Raw genomic sequence first — 23,803 nt, 5'->3', positions numbered from 1 at the left:
ATTATTCAGGGTTTGGGAAGTCATGGAACCATGATGTAAAAACAGCTGCTGTCAAAGGTTGGAGAGTCCCACTTCCTGGACCTACACCACCCAGAGTTCTAACACTGGACACCCCAGGACTAAAGGCTCTGTTACTTGAGGCCTGCATAAGAATCCTAATACTAGCCGGGCAGTGGTGGCACATGCCTGTAATCCCAGCACTCTGGGAGGCAGATTTCTGAGTTCGAGGCCAGTCTGGTCTACAGAGTGAGTTCCAGGACAGTCAGGGCTATACAGAGAAACCCTGTCTCTGGGGAAAAAAAAGAATCCTAATACTAGAGCACCATCACTCCTGTTGCCAAGGCTAGCTCCTCTGTCAAATGCTGGGGATATTCATTAGTAACCTAAATTTATGTACATGGGTGACTGTGTGGAGGCCTGAAGACAACTTTGAGGAAATGATTTTCTTCTACAACATGGGACCAAGGGATTGAACTCAGGCTGTCAGGCTTGGCCAAGGAAATACTTTTATCCACTGAACCTTTTTGTTGTCCCTAATCTTACTTTTAAATTACAGCTGACATCTCATGTCAGTTAGATACAACTTAAATACCTTCAAGTATATATTCAATTAGTAAATGTACCAGTTGATTTTACAATTTAAAATTTTAATATATACTCAGAATATAATTCTATCCAGAATTTTTTTCATTTTACATGGATGTGAATATTAGTTCTACTACCTGTGAACTTTCAAAAATTAAGATGTACTTCTTGGTAGCTTATACATGAGTCATACCTTTTTGCTATTAGAAAAGTTTTATTTAAAACACTTAAAAACAAAACACCTGTAGTAAAACTTCCACACCCACCCATCCAACATACCCATAAAGATTAGAAGTGGAGTTTTTCAATATTTGATCTCAGACTATTGGATGTTCGAAACTCCTGAATTCTTTAAAACTTCTGGGGCTGCTTACAATCTACTGAACTGGATCCACGAGGAAGGAGCATGGTTTTTGTTGTTATTGTTGTTAGTTTTATGTGTATGAATGTTTTGCTTGCATGTTAGTCTGTACACCATGTGCTTAGCTGGTGCCTGAGGAGGCCTGAAGGGTGTGTTGAATCCCCTGGGACTGGAGTTACAGACAGTAGTGAGCAGCCACTTGGAAGCTGGATCCAGGTCCTGTGGAAGAGCAGCCAAGGCTTTAACTGGGGAGCCATCCCTACAGTCCCAGGTCTGAGTTCTTAGTTATGGAAAAGTTCTGTTTGTTCTTTCAGATAAAGTTTTGCTGGCCTAGGATTTCCAAACCTCTTCCTTTAGCTTTCTGAGTGGCTGAATAAAAGACATGTGCCGCCATGTCTGGCCCCAGCGACTGTTGTTGTACTCATGTTAAAAGGCATAGACTTAAAAGAAATATGAGGATGCAACCTCATATGGTTCCATGTAGGTAAAACCTACATACTACAATGACTTAGAAGGTTGCGTCATCACCATAATGGTCTGTAAGGTAATCCAGGACTGCTGATGTGCTTGACAAAGCGTTAAATACTCTCTTTTCCTGCCTTGAAGTTATCTTTTCCATCATGTACATTAGATGCTGATGGAAACACATAAAAGGAGTTCCAAGTTCAAGAGCAATGTCAACCCAGTCCCAGATGCATTTCAGTGGGGTTTCTTCATATCCAGCAAACATAGCTGGGTTTGCTAAAAGTCCTCTGGCAGCCATCACACCTGCAAATTAAAGCACAACAGATCTGCTAATAAACTAAGAATCCATAGTTATCAGTTCAAACTTAATGCAAGAGCATTTATCAAAAAGTATTACTTTGAGATTTCAGAATACAAATACAAATTAATGTAATACAGTAAGAAATAAATTGTTTCTGGTGTTACTAATAAACCAGTTGTATTTATACAACTATTTTTTAAAGGACATCTCTATTAATTCACTGGCCTTATTGTTTCTTTAGGAGACATCCACATTGTCATAAACCAGGCTGTTTAAAGTTGACTCTATTTGCTTCTTCTGTCTAGCAACAGTTACTATGGGGCTGGCTAGTTAATTCTGTAAGGGGTATTGAAACTACTTGGCAGTTCTGGGACTTCTGTATCCATCCAGGCTCATTAACTCTCATCTCTATTTTGGTGTTCTAGGTGCTTTTTAAAGATAAGACAAAACAAAAAATAAATAGACCATCTGTAGATGATTTGCTGGTCAATAGATAGGACGGTAGCAGCAAAATGCTGCCATTGCTTCTGAAAGGATCGACTGTTTCTAAGGAAAGGAGCTGACAGCATTGCAATAATATGGCTCAGTGTTAAAGAGGAAATCAGATTATTCCCCCATCTTCACTTTTTCATCCTTATTAAATGATAAAAAGATCCCAGTGTTTATTTCTTACCATCTGTCCCAGTCATCTGCCACACATTTTCTGCTTCCTTCAAGCTTCTTATGTCTCCATTAGCAACTATGGGTACAGACACATTTTCCTTTATCATTTTAATGGCATCGTAGTGGACTGGCTGGTGTCTTTCTTCAACGGTCCTTCCATGGACTGTAATCCAGGACACCCCTGCTGCTTCAGCCTTCCGGCAAAGATCTATGCTTCTTGCCAGGTCATCATGGATCCTAGAATTTCACAATTGCAGTTGTGTGTAGCACATAGACTTTAATGCTTCAATAACTAAGACACTTCATCTGCTGTATTTATTATCACTTTATGTCACTATTAATAAGATTTTGTTCTGTGACTTGTTCCCATTCAAGACCTTGGCTTTAGTTATTTGACTATTGGAAACAATATGGTGAGAAATACCTTTTTCTTTCCCCATTGCTTTTACTATTTGGCTTTGAGAAAGTTATCAACATCCTGCCAGAGATGAACACAAAGGGGTTATCCTAGTACATGGTGTGCATGCCTCCCAAATTGGAACCTTGTTTTTTCTTTAATTGTTAAATTTTAGTGTAAATGTATTTCCTGTTTTCTAGTTGGTACCAGGGATATTGCTAAGTACTAGCTAAGTAACATCTTGAGAGAGAGTTGAGGGTTTGGTGAAGTCTTTTCATTAGAAACCGATTACTTGTGGTTAAGAAATAAAAAGAGGACATGGTTCATCAGGATAATAATTTAAGAATGGGGTTTATGCTTGTTTGCTAGACAAACATTTTTCAATATTTCCACCTATCAGCTTCTAATTTAGGATAGACACTTCCACATAATTAGGCAAAAGGAACATTTTAAAACTTCCAAGTAATATATTAACTTGTCAGTAGTTAGAGTATTGTGTTTACCTTATCTTAATGGAAACTGAAAACCTCGGGCTTTCCACTCGATTTCTCACTTGTCTCACCATATCGCGAACTAGCTCTGGCTTGTTGATCAAGCAGGCTCCATACCCGTCTGCCATGGCCCACCTTGAGGAAGCCAGCACAGAAGGTAGATTGTAAAAAAATTATAAAGGCACTGTATTAATCTTTCCTCTATCTTATGATCTGGAATGAAGCAGACATTTACAAGTCACAAATCTACAGCTGCCTGGTTAGCTTAGTTGGGTAGAATGTGGTGCTAAATAAAATTCATAGATCAATATTTCTGAATGGTATCATGAAAACAATACAATACTTGCCTAGAGTAGAAAGAACTAGGAAATAGTTTTTCATTAGCCAAGGGAGAGTATTAAATTAGAATCCATTCAACCAAAACAGACTTAGGTGTTCATATTAACTGCAATTACTTCAGATTTTTAAAATTCCAAATTTGATGTTTATTGTACATAACAAGAGGTTTTTATCAGTCTCAACAGTAGAAAGATATTTTTGGCTCTTAGCATTCCAACACCACTAAACAGCTTATCTAATTCTTCTAATGAGTATATAAATGTCTACTCTGATTTGGCTTATGCTGCATTTAAAAAACTTTGATTTATTTTTTGGGCATATTCTGGCTATTGGCAGATTACCTAGTACAGTGCCTGCACAGTAGTTTATTAAGTACATCCCATTCAAAATCAGTTACTTAAACTCAATCAAGTAGCTTTGATACAGAAAGGAAAAGATCACTAAAACAAGTAAAATCAGCTTTTAGGAAGTATATCTGACATGGCAGTAAAAATACATTTCTGGGATTGCTGTAAACATTAGATTCTTAAAGAACAAGTTACAGATGAGGTTGAAGGCAGAACCACACAGAGTGTGCTTACTCATTATATTAACTTGAAAGAAACTAGTCATCTGGGAACAGGGAACACCAATTGAGAAAGTGCCTCCATCAGCTTGGTCCATGGGCATCTCTGTGGTATATTTTCTTGTTTAGTGATTGATATGCAAAGGCTCAGCCTACTGAGGGCTGTGCTACCCCTGAGGAGGTAGGTGTCCTGAGTAAAGAAATCATGTTGAGTATAGTGGTTTGAATGAGAATGGCCCCCAGAGGTTCATACATTTGAATGCTTGATCCTCAAGGGTACAATTGTTTGTGAAGGATTAGGAACTGTGGCCTTACTGGAGGAGGCATGCCACTGTTGGTGGGCTTTGAGGGTTAAAAACCTCCACTCTGTTTCCAGTTTGCTCTTTCTGCCTTGTGCTGTGGGATGAGATGTAAGTCTTAGCTATTGCTTCAGCACCAGGCTTACATGTTTGCTGCCATTCTCCCAGCCATAGTGGTCATGGGCTCAATCTGCTAAAATTGTAAGCCCTCAACAAACTCTTTACATGGTGTTTTGTCACAGAAACAGAAAACTAAGACAGAAGTTGGTACCAAAAAATTGGGGCATTGCAGTGAAAGCTCTGATCATGCTGTTATTTGGAAGAGTGTGGAAGGCTTTGGACTAGAAGAGTGGTAGAACGTTTGCTCTAAGTGGAGCTTAATAGGCCATCCTAGTAGGAGATTGGAATAAAATAGCTCTAAGAGCAATGTGGACACCAGAGGTCAAGAGGTTTTAGAAGGGAATCCAAGAAAGAATGTGGCTGAGGCTAAACTGAAGAGTGTTGGCAGAGGAGATTTCAATACAGTCTGTTTTTCAAAGACACTTTAGTCATTAGATAACTCTTAAGTAGGTCTATAATGAAAGGGCAAGCAGGGCAAAAAGAAATGCAAAGTGTACACGTTGAGAAGAAAAAGAGCACCAGGGATTTTATTGTTAGAGTAAAGGATTGTGCTGAAAAGAGATAAGGAGAGGCAGAGATATCAGATGGAATAAAGAAGTGGTGCCCTCATTGGGAGACCTCACCCAGCTAAGCCTGGAAATTGTAAAAGGAAAAGGCCTAAGGAATTTTCTGTACCTAAAAAACAATTTCAGTTCAAAGATTATGCAAATGTACTTCAAGAAGGGGGTCAGATTCTACCCTAAGGAGGCCCCAGAACTTGGCAGCTTCAGCCATGTGCTTCTGATTTCAGTGCTGTGAAGACTATGAGAGAAAGGTACTCAGCAGAGGTGGCCTTCAGTAGGGACCCTGAGAGGCCATTGTGTGAAGTTGTACACATGACGTCTGTATTGAGCCGAAGACACATGAGACAGGTCTGTCAAGGCGCGTTGCATAGAGGAGTAAAACCAGCTTAAAATAAGAGTATTGAAGTCAGTAAAGCTGAAAGGGAAGCCATCTAAGCCCTCCGATATTGGGCATCGATCTACTTTAGTCCAGTATTCCCTCACTAGGTTCCCTTTCCTCCTTCGTAGAATGGTAATGTATATTCTGTGCCACTGTATGTTTGATTTATGATTTAGCAGTAGGTCACAATTAAGAGTCTGCCTTGAGTCTCAGAAGAGAATTTTAACTTTTTCTTTTTTTTCTTTCTTTTTTATTGAATATCGTCATTTACACTGCCAATGGTAAAAACTTTCCTGATCTCCCCCCTTCCCTAAGATCCCCAACCTCTCTTCCTCTTCCTTTCCCCTGCCTCCACATTTATGCCCCTCCACCCAACACACTCCCACCTCCCCCCCTCGGGTTCCCTTTGTTGGGGGCCTCTGTTGAGTCTTTACCTGACCAAGGACCATTCCTCCCACTGATGCCCAACAAGGCCTTCCTCTGCCACATTTTTGGCTGGAACCATGTGTGCCCCTTGGTTGATGGTTCAGTCCCTGGGAGTCTTGGGGCATCTGGGTGGCCGAAATCATTGTTCTTCCCATGGGGCTGGAAACCCCTTCAGCTCCTCTGGACCATCCTTCAGCTCCTCCATTGGGGACCCCATGCCCAGTCCAATAGTTGGTTGCTAGCATCTGCCTCTGTATTTGTAAGGCTCTGGCAGGGCTCAAAATAAACAAGTTACAATTCACCCAGCACAGGAAGCTCAAGAAGAAGGAGGACTTAAGTGAGGGTGCTTTGGTTCCTCTAAGAAAGAGAACAAAATACTCACAGGAGCAATAAGGGAGACAATGTGTGGAGCAGAGACTGAAGTAAAGGCCACCCAGAGACTGCCCTACCTGGGGATTCATCCTATAAACAGTCACCAAACCCCAACACTTTTATGGATGACAAGAAGTGCATACCAAAAGGAGCATGCCATGGTTGTCTCCAGAGAATTTTAACTTTTAAGTAGTGAGACTTCGATAGACTATGGGGACTTTTGGAGTTGGAATAAATGCATTTTGCATTATGATATGGGTGGGCAGGGGTGTGATAAATGGTTTCAATGAGAATGACCCCAGTTGCTTCATATATGCTAATGCTTACTTCCCTAGTTGGTGGAACTATTTGGGAAGGATTAGGAGGTACAGCTTGTTGAAGGTGCGCCTTTGGTGGTAGGCTCTGAGGTTTCAAAAGCCCACACCATTCCCAGTTAGTTTTCTTTGCCTCATAGTTATGTCTCAAGTTGGAAGGGCTCAGGTTGTTTTAACACTATGCCTACCTGCTTGCTGCCATGCTGGTCATAGATTCACCTTCTGAATCCGTAAGCCCCTAATAAACTCTGTCTTTTATTAATTGCCTTGGTCATAGTTCTTTGAATGGCAACAGAGAAGCAACTAGTTAAAGGCAAAAAGGAAGCCAATAAGCAACGACCCTCCATGGCCTGCCTCTGTTCTTGCCTCCAGGTACATTCCCTGTCTTCCCTCAGTGTTGGAGTGTGACTTTGGAGTTATAAAGTGAACGAACCCTTTCCTGCCCAAGTTGCTTTTGGTCATAGTGTTTACCACAACTGAACTCCTCACCCAAAAAAGAAAACCACAAATAAACCCCAAAACAAATCATAGTTAATGATTAGGAAGCAAAAACAAGTAGTCAAATCTATAAATTATTTCAGCCATTATAAAAGACTTTTGGAGTTATGTTCTTTAACCTTTTCTTCCTTCCTTCCTTCCTTTCTTATTTAGAACCATAATGCTTTAACTCTAGTCTTCCCTTCAGAACTTAATTAATGATTATTAATATATGTATGCTGTATATGTGTGTGTGTGGGGGGGGTAATAGTGTGTAAGAAGAGGTCAGAGGGCACTTCAGTGAAGTAGGTTCTCTCCTTCAGTCATGTGGACTTCAGGGAAGAACTCAGGTTGTCCTTTTTAGCTTCTGGAAAATTAGAAAAGTGTTTTATCATGTTCCCATAATTTTCCCCCCTTCTAATCTGTTTGAAAACTCTAATTTCTTTGACCTTTACCTCTGAGGACAACCACAGTTAATATCTATTCCATTTGCATAGGGGCAGACTATCAGAGCAGCATCAGATAAAAGTCTTGCATCATTAGCAGCAAATTGAACAATCAACGGGCAATCACCTGTTTAAAAGAAAAGATAGTCTGATATTAAAATTCACAGAAAAGAAGCATTCCAGACAAAAAATCAAAATCAAGCAGTACATAACTTACAAAATTCCAGCACTCCTAACACAGAGAGCCTCTTTCTTAAAGGTGGAATTAGTACTGTATTCCAGAATGATAGTATATCATGTTACACGGAGGGGAATGTAAGCATTCCTCACATACTGCGATCCCTTCTGCTCTTCTTCACAGATCTGAGAAGTACACTCAGATGTATTATCTGCTATTTAGTGGCACATTCTCCTATATGGATGGTCTATGTACTGGAATTTATTACATAGACCAGACTGGCTTGAAATTCCAGAGATTTGCCTGGCCCAGCATTCCAAGTGCTGAGATTAAAAGTACTTTTTTACCACATCTTGCGTTTTTTTGGTTTTGTTTTTTCAAACAGAAATTAGCCTTATTGTCTATTAGGTGTGTGTGTGTGTGTGTGTAGACAGAGAATATGTATGTGTGCATGTGTTTGTGAGAGACTTAAGAGATAGACAGAGGGTGACAGTGGGCATATGCTATATATATGTATATATGTATATACACACACATATATGGAGAGAATGTGCATGTGCATACATGTATGTTTGTGTGCCCGCATGTTTGTGTTGGGGATAGGCATGACTGGGAATGAAATTCTAGGTGGGAGTGTTCAAGAACAAGGCATGTTCAAACTCAAGAACTTTACAGAAATCAAGGCTGCAGATGTATTCATGGCTGGGTCAATGATAGACTTTGCTCATTTGCCTCAGGTGCTGGAACTCCAGCCTTTACACTGGCAATTCTCAACCGTTAGCAAGACCAGAGAACTTGGACAGCTTTTCATATAGTTTCTAATGCAGCAGGCCTGAAGTTGAGCCTGGAAACTTTCCTTTCCAACACATTTCCAATGATGAAGTCACCTCTGACCGAATCATATTGAAGCGATTATTTTAGGCAATGGGAGTTCTAAGAAGGACTGTGAGTAGGGGAGCGGCATGATCAAATTTGCATTTTAAACAAGTCATTTTGGATGAGAAAAGACAGCTAGACAGGGACTTATTCTAATAAATGAGGATAGAAAGGCTGGTGACTTTAAGAATGACTGACTTTACGTTTTAATAGATTACTGACAGGGCAAAAGATATTTTGTATTGTGATTTTTAAAATACTAAAGACACTTAAAAATCTAAAGGATTATAAAATATAACCTCTGAATTATGTTGCATCTAATTATACAAAGTCAGGAAATTATTGGTTTTACATACCTTGGTTTGTGGTAAATTCACTGTCTCTGGCTTTTACAGATCTGACAAAATCAGCAGCAATTATCATTGGTGTGTAGCACAGGTCACAAGAGTATTTTCTTACTAATGTTCTAAAAGCCAACCTGCAAGCGTATAAAATTTTAATCATGAATTTAGAAAATACTTGAATCATACACATCTGCATGTACAATCTAGTTAATTATTGAGTACTTATGCTTAGATGAACTTTTGCTTGGATGAAAGAGACATACTTTCATGTAGTCTACCTGCCAAGTAAGACTAAAATCCTTGGTACTTATGTTTTTGAGATAGGGTCTCACTACATAGCTCAGGCTGGCCCAGAACTCATAGAGATCTGTTTGGCTCTGCCTCCTGAGTCTTAAGAGTTAAAGACCACTATACCTAGCTAAAACCTTAATATTATGTATAAAAGAAGTGTAGGAAAGTCCCAAAGAGAGAGGAAGGGAGCCTAGTGTTCTTGCATCCCAACAGACTAAAGACAGAATTTCCTTTTTGCTTTAAATACTGTAGACTTGGGGCTGAAGTAGCTGGCCACCTGGAATCCGCTGTGAATGAAGACAGAAAGTGCCCCACATAAACCTCTCTTATAAAGTATCAGGAAACGAGAAGCTTCAGAAGACTGGAAACTTAAAAATAATAATCAATACTATATAAAAAGCTATGTCCTCATCTCTGTTTGAAAACGTTGGAGAGGGAGTAACTTTCCCTCTCCCAAGGTGACCTAACATCTCATGGTGACAGTGTTCAGTCAGGCCTGGGAGGTATGTGCAGCCTTCATCCTACTGGCTACTGAGACCACCTTCTCCTCTGCTGTCAGTGGAGATCGCATGGAGTCCATGTGTATGGTACTACATCGTAAATATAGTAGCAAGGCAGCTTCTACTTCCTTGTTGGATGTCTTGTAAAGAGAGGCCTGGTAGAAAGCCAGGGCTTCAGCCCTACCCTGTAGCTTATGAAGCCCCATTCCAAGGGGAGCTAGACTCTCACCTGTGTCCACACTAACCAGGAACTCCTTATCTCCCAGATGGAGATGAAAGCCAAGATGAGAATCAAGATGTAAGCTAATAGTGAGGAGGCGATGCCTTTCTTTCCTCTCTGATGGAGCAGTGTCTGGATAGCTGACTGTATGGGAAGTTCCAATATATAAAATCAGCTAGTATTATATACTAAAGAATATGCTAATGAAGGTAAAAATTATGGTTATATCAACTGATATAAAAAATAGCATTAGACAAATTATTCTTATACAAAGCAGAATTTTGGGAGCTTCCTTCATTTGATGAAGAAAGAAATCCTATGTGGGCTGGGTGGTGGTGGCACACACCTTTAATCCCAGGACTTGGGAGGTGGAGGCAGGTGGATCTCTGGTGGAGATCAGCCTGGTCTACAGAGTGAGTTTCAGGACAGACAGGGCTACATGAAAAAAACCTTGTCTCATTTAAAAAAAAAAAGAAAAGAAAAAAAGAAAAGAAATCGTAATGTCTGGGATGTCTGCTCTCAACTTTGTCAACAGCGAGGACTTTCAGCCAGCACAGAAAAGCATGAAAAAAGTTGTTCAGTTTTATAGATGACATGACTGTTCATGTAGACTCTGTAAGTGAGCTCAACAAGTTTGTAAGAGATTAGCTCAGTATAAAAAAACTTAGCTATGTTTTTAAAAACTCTTAATGAACTTACATATATAAAATCAAAAATACAATCCTAGGGGCTAGTGGGGTGGATGGCTCAGCAGGTAAAAGTGCTTGCTAAATAGGCCTGACAATTCAACCCAAATCCCTAGAACTGACATGTAAGTTGATCTTTGACCTCCATATGAGAGAATGAAATAAGTAGCACATAAGCCTCCCATGCTGCCTTCTTCCAGTCAGTCAGTCAGTCAGTCAGTCAGTCAGACAGACAGACATAATACAAAGTGTTTTTTTTTTTAAATACTTTACATCCAAACACAATCTACACAAATATAAATAATATGCTTTAGCACCGTTAAGAAGATGAAAGGGCAAGTTCCACACTGGGAGGAAACATTTGCAAGCCATAGAGGAGTAGCATCTGGAACATGTAGACCTCTCAACAGACCATAGAAAACAAATGAAAAACCACCAATCCAATTCAAAAACCGGCCGAACATTTCAATAAACATTTCTATAATGAATGTAAAGAAATAGTCAGGAAGCAAAACGTTCAACATCACTAGTCATTAAGCAATGCAAAGCCAATCACACAGGGTTCTATTTTTCATCCAGTGGAATAGGTATAGTGAGGAAAAAGCAGAGTAAGATGAAAAATATTGTCAAAGGTGGGCAGCACGGGGGTGGGGTGGGGTGGGGGGGAGGCAAGGATGCAGCCTTAATGGAAAACAGCATTTTTCCTCTGAACAAGGCAGGTTTAACATGTGATCCATTTGACTATATAGCCCTGCCAAAACTGAAATGGTCTGAGATATTTAAATACCTTCGTTCACAGCAGCATGACCTGAAATAGCTGAAAGGTAGAAGCAATCCAAGTGTTTGCCAAGCAATGAAAAGAGAAACAAAGGTAGTATGTACGCCTAACAGACTACCTGTTCAGTCTTACACGAGGAAGAAAGGGCTGGCATATGGCTCTATGTGGATGGATCTTGAAACAATCTTCAAAATGCTAAAGGAAATTTAGCTATTCTCAAAAAGACATGTCTCAGCCACCTGAGGCATATAGAATAGTCAAATTCCTAGAGAAAGAAGCAAAATAATAGTTCCGAGGGCTTGGAGGTGTGAGGGATGAAGAATTACTGCTTAATGGGTCCAGAGTTTCAGTTAAAAAAAAAAAAAACTCAATGCTGCATAGAGACATAAACTGCGACAGTCAAAAATGATTATAAGGGAAATACGTTTATTTATTGGCTTTGTCGTTTTTGGAGATAAAGTCTCAATATGTAGCCCAAGATATATATTCCCATAAAATTCCCGCACATGTACATTTATATCTATTTAATACCTAATGTATCCTGATACATTATCATTTTTGTAGATATTGGGCTAGGGATGTAGCTCAGTTGGTACAGGGCTTGCCTAACATCCATAAGGCTCTGGTTTGATCCCAGCATTAATTAAGCTAGTCATGATGACATATACCTGTAACCCCAGCACTTGGGATATGGAGGGAGAAGGATTAGGCCTTCAGCCATGCAGTAGGTTTTAGATAGCCTGAGATGCATTAGACTCTTTGGGAGAGAAAAACGCATAGAGAAATTACCTATTAAGGTCACAAATATACCAGCTGAGTGTCAGCACTAGGATTCAATTCTAAATCATGAATCCAAAGCTATGGGTTTGAAAATCTTTGCAGGTGAGTGACCATAATCCTTGTGGGAAAAAAATGTACAAAACTAGATACATCTAAGGGAAGCTAAATATTAATAATTTAACAATACTTACTTTGAATATCGTACCATTGGGGCACAGACTTTGACCAGCTGTCCAGAATGAAACATTTCTATTGGGTCTTTCTTTCTTTCTTGACATATTGTGGTTGGTATGGAGTCACTCCTCATGTGTACAAGTTAGTTTCAAATCTGAAAAAGACAGTTTGCAAAGAAAATTATGCACGTCACTAACTGAAACTGCCATCACTGGGCTGGTTACATAGCTCTGTTGTATAGTAGGATACTTGTTGCATGGGTTTTTGGTATTGAAAAAAAACCCCAAAATATTGTGATTCTTGTAATTTTATCTTTCATGAGCTTGTATACTCAAAAATAATTTGAGTTTCTTTTCCCTTTATCAATAAAAGAAGATCTTGCCAAATTCTGCCTTCTACTTACAGGATCAGTAAATGTGAAAAATTACACAGGGTAGAAGATAGGGAAAACCACTAGGTTTTCCCTGTAGTGTGTGTCATGTTATGATTTGGTTGTTACTGTTTTGCTTATTTTTTGAGCCGGGATCTTGCTATATATATAGCCAGGCTAGCTTAGGTAGTTGCTAAATGTGCCTCCATGCCCAATTTCATATTAGTTTTTAATTTCATGCATTTTACTTTCATGATAAGCCAAGGAACTGACTTGAATTACTTCCCATACAATACTTTGTATGATGGACAATAGGATTAAAAAAAAATCTATTCAGGAAAGTTAGGTGGCATTTATAGAAATTTGTATTTCAAAATAAATCCTGGAGGATTATTTGGGGGCTGGAGAGTGGCTCAGTGGTTAAGAGTATGGACTACTCTTGCAGAGGATCTGAGTTCAGTTCCTAGCATCCAGGTTGGGAGGATCATGGCCACTTCTATGCTCAGCTTCAGGGGATCTTATACCTCTGGCCTCTGATGGGACTTGTACTTACACACATATTCATCTACATACATACACACACAACTTAAAAAAAAGAAATCCTGATAGTTTTATTCTGGATTTTTTTTTTTTTTGAATCAGAAGGCAGAAAAAACTTTTTTAAGAAATTTAAATATATTACCAGTGAAGATGTTCAGTTATTACCAAGTAAATGCACCATAAAGAACTTTTATGCCCGAAGTACAAATGATAAAATTATTTAATATTTTCTATGTTGTACTTAAAGCTTTTGACTTTATAGGTTTTGTTTTTTATATTCTGTTTGGGCCTCTGTAATCAATAGCCAGATAAGCTAACTCTATAAAAGGGTAATTGTTCAAAATTCAGTCTTTAACATTTGGCAGTAAGCTAAATGAACACAAGGCCACTATACTTAAGGATGCCACGGTTTGCAAGGGATCTTTGGAAGTGTCAACACTGTACAGAGGAAAATGGGAGTGTAACTAAGCTGAGTTGGAGATGGTCTCTGTCGATTAGAGAAATAAACATGGAGTTACTGTAAACCACTAAGAGATTATTACAAAGGAGAGAAGAATCTTAAGCATTACAGAACTGGTACACGCCAGGAGGTGGTAAGTGGCTACGGCGTCATCACTGACTTTCTAAAGCATAATTTTGTTCTTACTCATTCTTGTGGCCAGACTAAATGGCAGTCTTCTTCAGTATGAATCTTCTGAATAAGCTATAGCTTTCAATCTTGATTGTAAATTAGGGCGACCCAGAAGCTTTTAAGAATTAAGATGCTTAAGTCACACCCACATCAAAATAGATCTCTGGACTTATTGGATGAAGGTATCAATATTTTGTTTTAAAGTTCTTCAAAGCATACAGCACTGGGCATAATATTTTGGTAAAATATGCTTCTACACCTAGGAGTTGTTTTAAAGTATAGGTGAATTTTTTTTTGAAAACTTGTGCTGGTATGTATAGTGGGCGTTAAAAACTTTATTGCATATTAATATGTAGATTAAGTCAATCATTTTGTGTAAAAAATAAAGCTAAGTAAATTATCCTGTAATTCAGATGTTATTCTTCGTGGATGATTATTATAAACGAAGTAGTTTCGTAAACTAAGCATACTGAAATCTAAAGCAATTCTGGGCACGCTGCCTCTTGCTACTGATCCTATTTGCCTCGAGACTGAGGTCAAACACAGGAGGGAAAATCTTCTGAGGCGATGTTAAGGGAATGCAAAATGCAGTGTAGCTCCAGATCCGCTCACCAAGTATTTACGAATATTTAAACGTTTTTATTTCTAAGGGCAGAGCTTAACAACTATTTTTCCCCAGCATATACCACCTGCTACCCGGGCTAGCCACTCGAGGCGTGGGATAGGTAAGGCTGAGCAGCCCTCAGCTCCCACGTGCTGGGCGAGGAGGACCGAGACGTCCCAGGAGTCTCTTCCCCACGCCGGAGGCCGGCGTTCTCAGGCCCAATACTTGCGTTGGAGATCGGCGCGTTAGCTACGTTCGGAACCGAATGGAGAAGGCCCGGGCGGCGACTTTTCTTTCTTTGCACATAGGGTTTGTAGTTCTTAGGTCCCCAAACTCCGGGCTGGCCAGGTGGGGCGGCGCTTTGATTCTGCGTCACTTGGAGGGCGGGGCGATTGCAAGACGTCATCAACCCGGCACTTGCCAACATGGAAGGTGGAGACAGCACAGTTTCCGTGGCAGGCCATCGTGCTTCGGGTTCCGCAGCAGTGGCGGCGACCGTGCAAGCACTCCTGCAGGACGGTAAGGCGTCGGACGGTGGCAGGGCCTGGGTCGCCCTGCCTTGCGCAGGGTCTGAGAACCCTACAGGTCGCTTTGCACGAAGTTTTCTGGTGTGGATTTGGCCACTCCCCTCCGCCCGGCCCCCTGGCGTCCCGGATTGTCCTGGTCCATTCGTTTCCCGGGGGTTGTGCTCCTCTCTTCTTGTGGGTGTCTTGGGGGAACACCTGGCTTCTAGTTGCTGGGGTTTGCACTCAATCTTGATGCGCTCAGGACATCTCTGTAGTTCCCGCACGACGTGGTCTGACAGCCGCTGCTGCTGCCCAGTTCCTGACCAAAGATTGTGCTGTCCTTGCCCTGAAGTGTGAACTCACCCTAGGTGACAGACCGCTGCTTAAGGAAAGGGATGGAGGATACAAAAAGTAGAGTTGGATTCCCGTGTTCAATTCTTGGGCTATGCAGGTGCCTCTATTATCCATACAAGTCGAATACTGAAGTCAGGATTACTGGTAGTTTGAAGAGAAATTGTCCCAAATAAGTTAACTATGTATCTTTCTATAACTAGTGTAGTACGCTTGAAAATCAAGTTCAGTTGTATTTAATGCTCAGTCTGAGAGGCAGAACAAAATTCATTTTGCTAAAGGTATTAGGCCTTAGTCACCCTATCTTTTCCCTAGTGGGCACCAAGTTTTATCATCTATTAAAAATGTTTGCATTTATCACCTTAATTGCTTTCAAGGTGTTGCGCCCCCTACCCCCCTTCTTTTGAGACAGGGTCACTCTATGTAACCCAGATTGTTCTGGAACTCACAATATAGATCAGTCTAGCCTCAAACTCACAGAGATACACCTGCCTCTGTCTACCAACTGCTGGGATCAAAGGCTACCAAGCCAGGTATAAGAACCTCTTTTTATATTCCACAGAGTTAAAAACAGTATTCTGCATACAGTAGGTTCAGATTTTTTCTTTTTAAATTTGTCACCCAAGAGTGGCTTATAAAGGATCAAACTAAAATTTAAGTTATGGTGTTTTCTATGACTGTTGAATATTTTATATTTCCTTTATCACTTATCTTTTCATGAGATATATCTTGTCAAGACTAGTGATGGTCTCAGAATTAGGTTGTGGTGGATTCTTAGAGTTTCTGCCTGATTCACCTTATCTTTGTGTATTAATTGAAATTTAAATTTAGTCGTTTCAAACTCCTGAAGAGAGAGAGTGTGTGTGTGTTAATATCTGTCCAGCCTTTGAGCTTAAAATGAACTTAAAACTGTGCTTGCTTTTTCCCTTCTGCAGTCTCAAATTCAATTAAATAAAATCTCTGCAATTTAATGCAATTAAATAAAGTCTTTTGTCTTAAGGACATTCCCCTTCCTTTGTGCTCTCGAGTTTATTCCTGTCTAGAATCCAAACATTTCCAGTCTATAATGTTAAAATCATTTTGCAAAGGTCCTTGGAAATAAATCAGATAGACACTTTTAGTTCTTACCCTATTTAAACTTTTAAAAGGCTTGGCTCTTTTCTTGAAGTAATTTGTCATATAAGGGTCCCACATTGTTTTTCAAGGCAGGCTTTCTCTGTGTAGCTCTGACGGTCCTGGAATTTAATCTGTAGACTAGGCTGGTCTAGAACTCAGAGATCCACCTGCCTCTGCCTCCCAAGTGCTGAGATTCAAGGCCTACACCACCACTGCAATATGTATGTATGTATGTATGTACGTACGTACATATGTACATTCCTAAGTCTGTAGGTGTCCTTTCCAGTTTCCCCAAGTGTACCTGAAAATTTGAGCATTTTGTTTAGTAACCACTTCACTGTGTTGAGGATTTGCCTAAAGATAGGACTGATAGGCTCACTGAACAGATACAGACTTGGAAAGTCAACTACTGAATAATCTGATAGCCATATTCATTTTTTATTGTTGCATCTTTGGGAGATTGTAGTTACTACTTCCTTTAAACAGTTATTTCTTTTGATTTAGTCATTCTTCCTGGTTTTGTTTTCTCTAAGCACTCGTAGGTATTTTCTCTATCCAATTTCTCAGGTTTTGGTGTCTTCCTGGGTCCTAAGACCTATACTGTCCTACTCTAAATCATCTCTTCTCTGTTTCAGGCATTGACACAAAGTGGAGTCATGTGAGGAATCACTTCCATCTTGCTGGTCTATCTACCCGTGGGACATTTTATTTATTTTTTCTTTTAACCTTTTGATTCTTTGTGAATTTCACATCATATACTCCAATCCTACTCATTTTCATGTTTCTTTGTATCTGCCCTTGACCCTTACAATCTCCTCCCCAAGGGGGAAAAATATTGCCGTGGAAGCTGTGGCTGTGTCTACAGCATACCCTTTTGTCCACTTCTTTACTTGCAAATGTTCATTGCAACAAGTCATTGGTCTTGTTCGATGCTTCTGGGTTCTGCTACACTGTCTATTCTGAATCCTAACAAGCATACCTCTTGGATATCCTGTTTTGCCCTGAGTCATGGAGATCCTGCAGTTTTGGATCTGCAGGACTGGCCCTTCATAAGCTCCAGCAGTTCATCGATGTTGGTGCAGGGCAACTCAAAGCACTGGATCTGGGCCTGGGTGATAGTTGAGTTGGTCATCCTGCCAGTTCTTCAACACTCAACACTGGCAGGACCAGCTCTCTAGCATTGCCCAGGTTAGCTCACCCAGTGCTGTAGTTGCCTTGCTGCTGCATGGCCTACAAATCTAGACATGTGTCTGTGCAGCAGCACAGACAGACTACCATGTCCTAGGTGGCAGCATAGGCTACTCACATCAGGCTTCTCCTCACCTCCCTTGAGTTTCCACTTCTGCCTCTCTTCAGAGTGCTCAAACGGTTGTGCTTCTCTTCTCTCCCATCTCTTCACCACGTACTTGCACGTGGTAGAAGCTTCCATGGCAGGAAGGTCATGTGCAGGTGGGCCTTTGAGTATTTTGCCTTTGTGTCATGGGGAATTTTCTTAATTGCTACTTGATGCAAGAGGGTCCAGCCCACTCTGGGTGGCGAGCGTTAAATAAGAAAGGTAGCTGACCCAATCACAAAAGACACACATGGTATGCACTCACTTATAAGTGGATATTAGCCTCAAAGCTCCAAATACTAAGATATAATTCACAGACCACATGAAGCTCAGCAAGAAGGAAGACCAAAGTATGGGTGCTTCAGTCCTTCTTAGAAAGGGGAACAAATACTCACAGGAACAAATACTCATAAGGAGACAAAGTGCAGAGCAGAGCCTGAAGAAAAGGCCATCCAGAGACTGTCCTACCTGGGAATTCATCCCAGATAGTAACCAAACTCTGTGACAGCAAGCATCTGTTTCTTAGATGCTAAGAAATGCTTGCTGAAAGGAGTCTGATATAGCTGTCTTCTGAGAGGCCTTGCCAGGGCCTTACAAATACAGAGTTGGACATTCACAACCAAGCATTGCACTGAATGCAGGGTCCCCAATAGAGGAGTTAGAGAAAGGACTGAAGGAGCTGAAGGGGTTTGCAACTCATAGGAAGAACAACAATATCAACCAACTAGACCCCTTAGAGCTCCCAGGGACTAAGCTACCAACCAAGGAATACACTGGCTCTGGATGTATATGTAGCAGAGGATGGCCTTGTCAGGCATCAGTGGGAGGAGAGGTCCTTGGTCCTCTGAAGGTTCAATAGATGCCTCAGTGTAGGGGAATCAAGGGTGGGGAGGTACAAGTGGGTGGGTGGGTGGAGAAACACCCTCATAGAAGCAGGGGGAGGGGAAATGGGATAGGGGGCTTCTGGGCCAGGGAGAAACCAGGTAAGGGGCTAACACTTGAAATGTAAATAAATTAAAAATAAATAAATACATAAATAAAAATTAAAAAAAAAGAGAAAGGTAGCTGATAAAGCCAGGGGAGCAAGACCTTAATACATGTTCCTCCAGGGTTTCTGCTTTGGTCTCTGCGCTGTGGTTCTGGTTTTGATTTTCTGCTGTTAAACCTGAGAAATATGAAGAGAAAAAAAAAAAAAAACCAAATCCAAGGTTGTCCAAGTAAAGCAAACTTTAATTAAATACTGGCTAGGATGATGGACTCTGGTCAGGTCCATCTTGGGGACCAGAAAACGGCCAGAGTCACATTTTGCAGAGGCTTATGAAGGCAAACTCATAAGACAACATATTTTCCACCAGGTTCAATCAGGGGCAAGGATATATCCTTATGTATTTCCTGGCCACATGCCTCCTGCCCCCATCTAATCAGAAGCAAACATACATGCTGACAATTCCTGCCTGTGTATTGTCTGCCTTCATGCAGTCAAGTACATTTGGTGCAGTTGGGTTAAACAAACTTGTTTATGGGAGTTAAAACTTATGGCTTATTGTTTTATATGAGCAGCAGTCTCTAGCATCTCAGAACATTTCTGTTCTTGGGCAAAGGGCTTACAGGTTAGAGGCATTTGTGTTTTACGGATCTCTTAGACACAATAAGTAGAACTTAAAATATGACCTTAGCTCTCACAGTACCTTTGCTTTCCTAATGCTAGACTATAACCTGTAAGCTAAAATAAACATTTTCTTCTACAAGGATCACTGTTTTTATCACAACCAAAAAAAAAAAAAAAAAAAAAAAACCAAAAAACTAAGGCAAATTCATCCTTCTCTTCTGAATTATAGAGCTATATATTATATATTATATATATATATATTATATATATATATAGTATATATATATATATAGTATATATATATATTATAGAGCCATGAACTGGAATTTCTGTCTTGATAGTGAACAACATATGATCAAGTAGCACATATTTCATGAAAACATTAAACAAAGTAAGTTTCTTCCTATTCTTGAGTCTTTTTCTGATTGGTAGTTTGTTAAAGGAGTGCTGACCATTTGTGTAGTTGTGGCTCTTACCTGGAGGCAGGGCTTCCATTTTCATCTTTGTGTACTTGGTGCCTCGGGCATCTAGCTTTAATGCAAAACTGAATTCCTTTTATCAGATCAAGAATATTCCATTAATTATAGAAACTTGGGAGTTTTCTTTGGTTTATTTTACCTTTTTTTGTTTGTTTGTTTGTTTTTGATTTTGTTTTTGAGACAGAGTTTCTCTGTGTAGCCCTGGCTGTTCTGGAACTCGCCCTGTAGACCAGACTCAGAAATCCACCTGCCTTTGCCTCCCAAGTGCTGGGATCAAAGGCGTGTGCCACCACTGCCTGGCATTATTCTACCTTATGAACTTACCTGTCCTATTCATTATCATGTTCAGATAATGGCCAAATGTGTCACTTGCTCGACATTCTTAAGTGACACTGTCTCACTTGGTCTGTTAACACAGTACTATGCTTGTCTTGCCTCTCTGATTCTTCTCCATGGGAAGATATGTTGGTAAACCAGCTTTCTTAGAAAATAAGGAAAGGCCTGGCTTTGTTAGTATTTGTGTATTCCATGGTATAAATACCCATGGTTGAAAGGCACCTGTACTTATAAACCAGCTGGCTCTAAGAATTCCTGAAAATGTCACAGTTGGCCGTTAAAAAGCTCATAGATACTAACTCAAGCACATTGCTGGGTGACAAATTCCTTTTTAGGGATTTAGGGATTTAGGGATTTAGAATCTTTGTTGTAGAACACAAAACTGATAGTGCTCATATTTGTCTTTAGAATAAGTAGCATACACGTTGAATATTTTGCATGTCTTACAACCCTTTATCAACTTGCCCTCCAGCCTTCTTTTGAATAGTCATCGCCTAAAGCATACATTCTGCCATCCTTTTTTTTTTTTTTAACTAGACGTATTACCCTTGTCAAAGTATGTCATTTTGATATTTGCTGGTGGTAAACCTGTGTGAAGCGACTTATATTTTTTGGGAGGATATTTTTCTTGTTCTTTTTTTTTTGAGACAGGGTTTCTCTGTGTAACCGTGGCTGTCTGGAACTTACTCTGTAGACGAGGCTGGCCTTGAACTCAGAAATCTGCCTACCTCTGCCTCCCAGTGCTAGGATTAAAGGTTTGCGCCACCATTGCCAGGCGGGAGGATTCTTAATTCTGAGAAAAACTTGGCAAACCGGAAGAAAATGCAATTTTCAGAATTAGGGCAAAAGTAGTATTATTTTACTTTAAGAATAGTTTGAATATGAGAATAGTTGAGACTGTTTTGCTCTTAACACCATGATACTTTTGGATGGCAGATGAATTCACTGGATCAGAATTGAGTACCTGCCATTGTCTGGCCTTGTTAGGCTCTAGAGCGGTGGCATTAAAGCAATGTCTTTCCTTGGTGGAACGTTTGTAGTAAGTATAGACAAGGTCAGTGATGGTTAGGAGTGTAGAGCTCCTGCTGTAAGGAGGTTCTGTGTATCTCATTTCTAGTATTTCTTTTTTTCATCTTTTTATTCAAGGGTTTATGGATTTCTTATATATTTATTTTTTAAAAAGATACATCATGATTTCTTTTTCCATAATATTTGAATACACCTTTTCTATCTATTTTACCTTTAAGTCTTAAATTTTAATATTACCTATTAGTTAGTGTTTGCCTACTTCTATTCAAAATTTAGATTAATATTTAGATAAACATTAGTTTAAAAGTTTAGATTCTAAGCTAGTGCCATGGCTCAGTGGTTAAGAGCACTGACTGCTCTTCCGAAGGTCCTGAGTTCAAATCCCAGCAACCATATGGTGACTCACAAACATCCTTAATGAGTTCTGACACCCTCTTCTGGTATGTCTGAAGACAGCTACAGCAAGCATACTTACATCTAAAATAAACAAAACCCCTAACAATTTAGATTCATGTTATAAAATCTATAACTGAATTTATGCACTGATCTAGAGATATCTGAAGAAATACATGTTATCAGCAGTTAGTCTTTCTTAAGCATTGTTCCTAGCAATAATCTCATTTTCTTGGCAAAAAGGTTAGAGTTGATAGTTGTGATTTTAATCTTTTATTTAGTGTTTTCCTTCTTTGTGGTTCTCTTTAAAAGTAAGCATTTACAAACACTGCAAATCAGGAAATGCTGATGTACAATTTAATCCCAGCACTCAGGAGGCAAAGGCAGGTGGATCTTCAAGTTCAAGTCTATCCTGGTCTCGGGTTCCAGGACAGCCAGGGCTATACAGAGAACCCTGTCTCAAAAAGCCCAACCTAACCCAATCCAACCCCAACCCCAGCCCAACCCCAAATCAAGCCCTAAACCAACCCCAAATCAAACCCGAAACAAAACAAAACAAAAACCCAAGCATAACAGAGTGGTTCAGAGCCTTGTCACAGCAGCTACACTGTCTGTATGAGAATCCCAGATAGTAACATTGGAAAAATGGCATGCCTGATCTGTACCCATGATATGGAGAAAATGATAGTTTTCCCACACATCAGGACTATGTGGATTGAAGGAGTCATTGCTTGAATTTAGATCAGCACCTGGAGCATAGTATACTCTTGTGAGTATTATCCCTTCTGCTGCAACCTGCTCCAGTTCATTCTCATTGTTCTAGGAAGCATCTACAACATTTCCTAGTGCACAGATGGCCTCAAAACATGCTAATTATGATTATAATTGACCATTGTCTGATAATTGGTATACCATCAGTTAATAAGTTTTCCTTCCTCCCCCCCCACCAGACTGTTACAGTGAATTTTTAAATGAAGACTTTGATGTAAAAACTTACACTTCCCAGTCTATTCATCAAGCTGTAATTGCTGAGCAACTAGCAAAGCTTGCCCAAGGGATCAGTCAGCTGGATAAAGAACTACACCTACAGGTAACATCAGTCTTCTCGGCAGAGCGATTCTTCAGCTGAAAGTGACAGTTTATCTTTTTTCTCATCTCATCATTGTTAAAACCAAATGTTCATTTCCATAAACGAATGTGTAACTTACCAGCATCTCTTAATTGTATCTTTGCAAGTTTTCTGTAAGCTACTTTTTATTAGTTGAAAACAAATTGACCCACCTTTCTTGAATCATTTATTTTTTCTGTTTATTACCTGAATGTTTTTACAGTGAATGTTTTGGGGAATAAAAAATAGGATGCCTTTGACAATGATAACAGAAAAAAATTGAATTTTGGTGGTAGAAAAATTTGAATAAAGAAAATTGGGATGTTGCACAGGCAGTGTTTCCACTTTATTAAATACAAAGTGTAACATTTGTTGAAGTTATAGGAAGAGGATAAATGTTGTGGTAGGTAGAGCTCATATAAGCATTAGGAGCTGGGTCCCAACCCTAAGTGTGCTGTTATAATTGACTTTCTTAACACTTCCTGTCTTTGAGTCTTAAAAAAAAAATTGTCCTTCAAGTGACTAAGAAGAGATTGCAGTAGATAAACTTAAAGTTCTCTCCTTTTCTAATTGATGACTTTGTCTGGTTGTTCTATGACTTATTTCTTTATTGGTTTATATACTGGTTGGTTTTGTGTGTCAACTTGACACAGGTTGGAGTTGTCACAGAGAAAGGAGCTTCAGTTGGGGAAGTACTTCCATGAGATCCAGCTGTGGGGCATTTTCTCAATTAGTGATCAAGGGGGGAGGGCCCCTTGTGGGTGGTACCATCCCTGGGCTGGTAGTCTTGGGTTCTATAAGAGAGCAGGCTCAACAAGCCAGGGGAAGCAAGCCTGTAAGAAACATCCCTCCGTGGCCTCTGCATCAGCTCCTGCTTCCTGACCTGCTTGAGTTCCAGTCCTGACTTCCTTTAGTGATGAACTGCAACGTGGGAAGTGTAAGCTGAATAAACCCTTTCCTCCCCAACTTGCTTCTTGGTCATGATGTTTTGTGCAGGAATGGAAACCC

The 23,803-nt window shown here is 39.9% G+C and overlaps 2 protein-coding genes across 3 annotated transcripts in view; one reads left to right on the top strand and one right to left on the bottom strand.

The window, feature by feature from the left end:
- Window positions 1-730: 730 nt before the first annotated feature.
- On the bottom strand, window positions 731-14,893 carry Dus4l (dihydrouridine synthase 4 like). Of its 2 annotated transcripts, none has more exons than XM_052185992.1 (7): window positions 14,621-14,893; window positions 12,408-12,544; window positions 8,974-9,095; window positions 7,573-7,690; window positions 3,276-3,398; window positions 2,386-2,612; window positions 731-1,714 (listed from the first exon to the last, which is right to left on the bottom strand). In XM_052185992.1, the coding sequence occupies exons 2-7, from the start codon at window positions 12,521-12,523 to the stop codon at window positions 1,455-1,457; spliced, it is 966 nt and encodes a 321-aa protein (XP_052041952.1). In that variant the 5' UTR covers window positions 12,524-12,544; window positions 14,621-14,893; the 3' UTR covers window positions 731-1,454. The 2 variants fall into 2 exon arrangements, with proteins under 2 accessions (XP_052041952.1, XP_052041951.1); XM_052185991.1 differs by having other exon boundaries at window positions 732-1,714; window positions 14,765-14,863.
- A 51-nt stretch (window positions 14,894-14,944) lies between these two features.
- The window catches only part of Cog5 (component of oligomeric golgi complex 5), a 300,848-nt gene continuing 291,989 nt past the window's right edge, over window positions 14,945-23,803 (top strand). The window contains exons 1-2 of the mRNA XM_052185982.1: window positions 14,945-15,054; window positions 22,638-22,777. Of these exons, the coding sequence (XP_052041942.1) occupies window positions 14,961-15,054; window positions 22,638-22,777 (234 nt within the window). The 5' untranslated portion in view covers window positions 14,945-14,960. The remainder of the gene's footprint in view (window positions 15,055-22,637; window positions 22,778-23,803) is intronic.

This window comes from Apodemus sylvaticus, chromosome 6 (assembly GCF_947179515.1).
Source record: "Apodemus sylvaticus chromosome 6, mApoSyl1.1, whole genome shotgun sequence".
NCBI lineage: Eukaryota > Metazoa > Chordata > Mammalia > Rodentia > Muridae > Apodemus > Apodemus sylvaticus.
The sequence above is the reverse complement of the archived record's forward strand: the minus strand, read 5'-3'. Positions and strand labels throughout refer to the sequence as shown.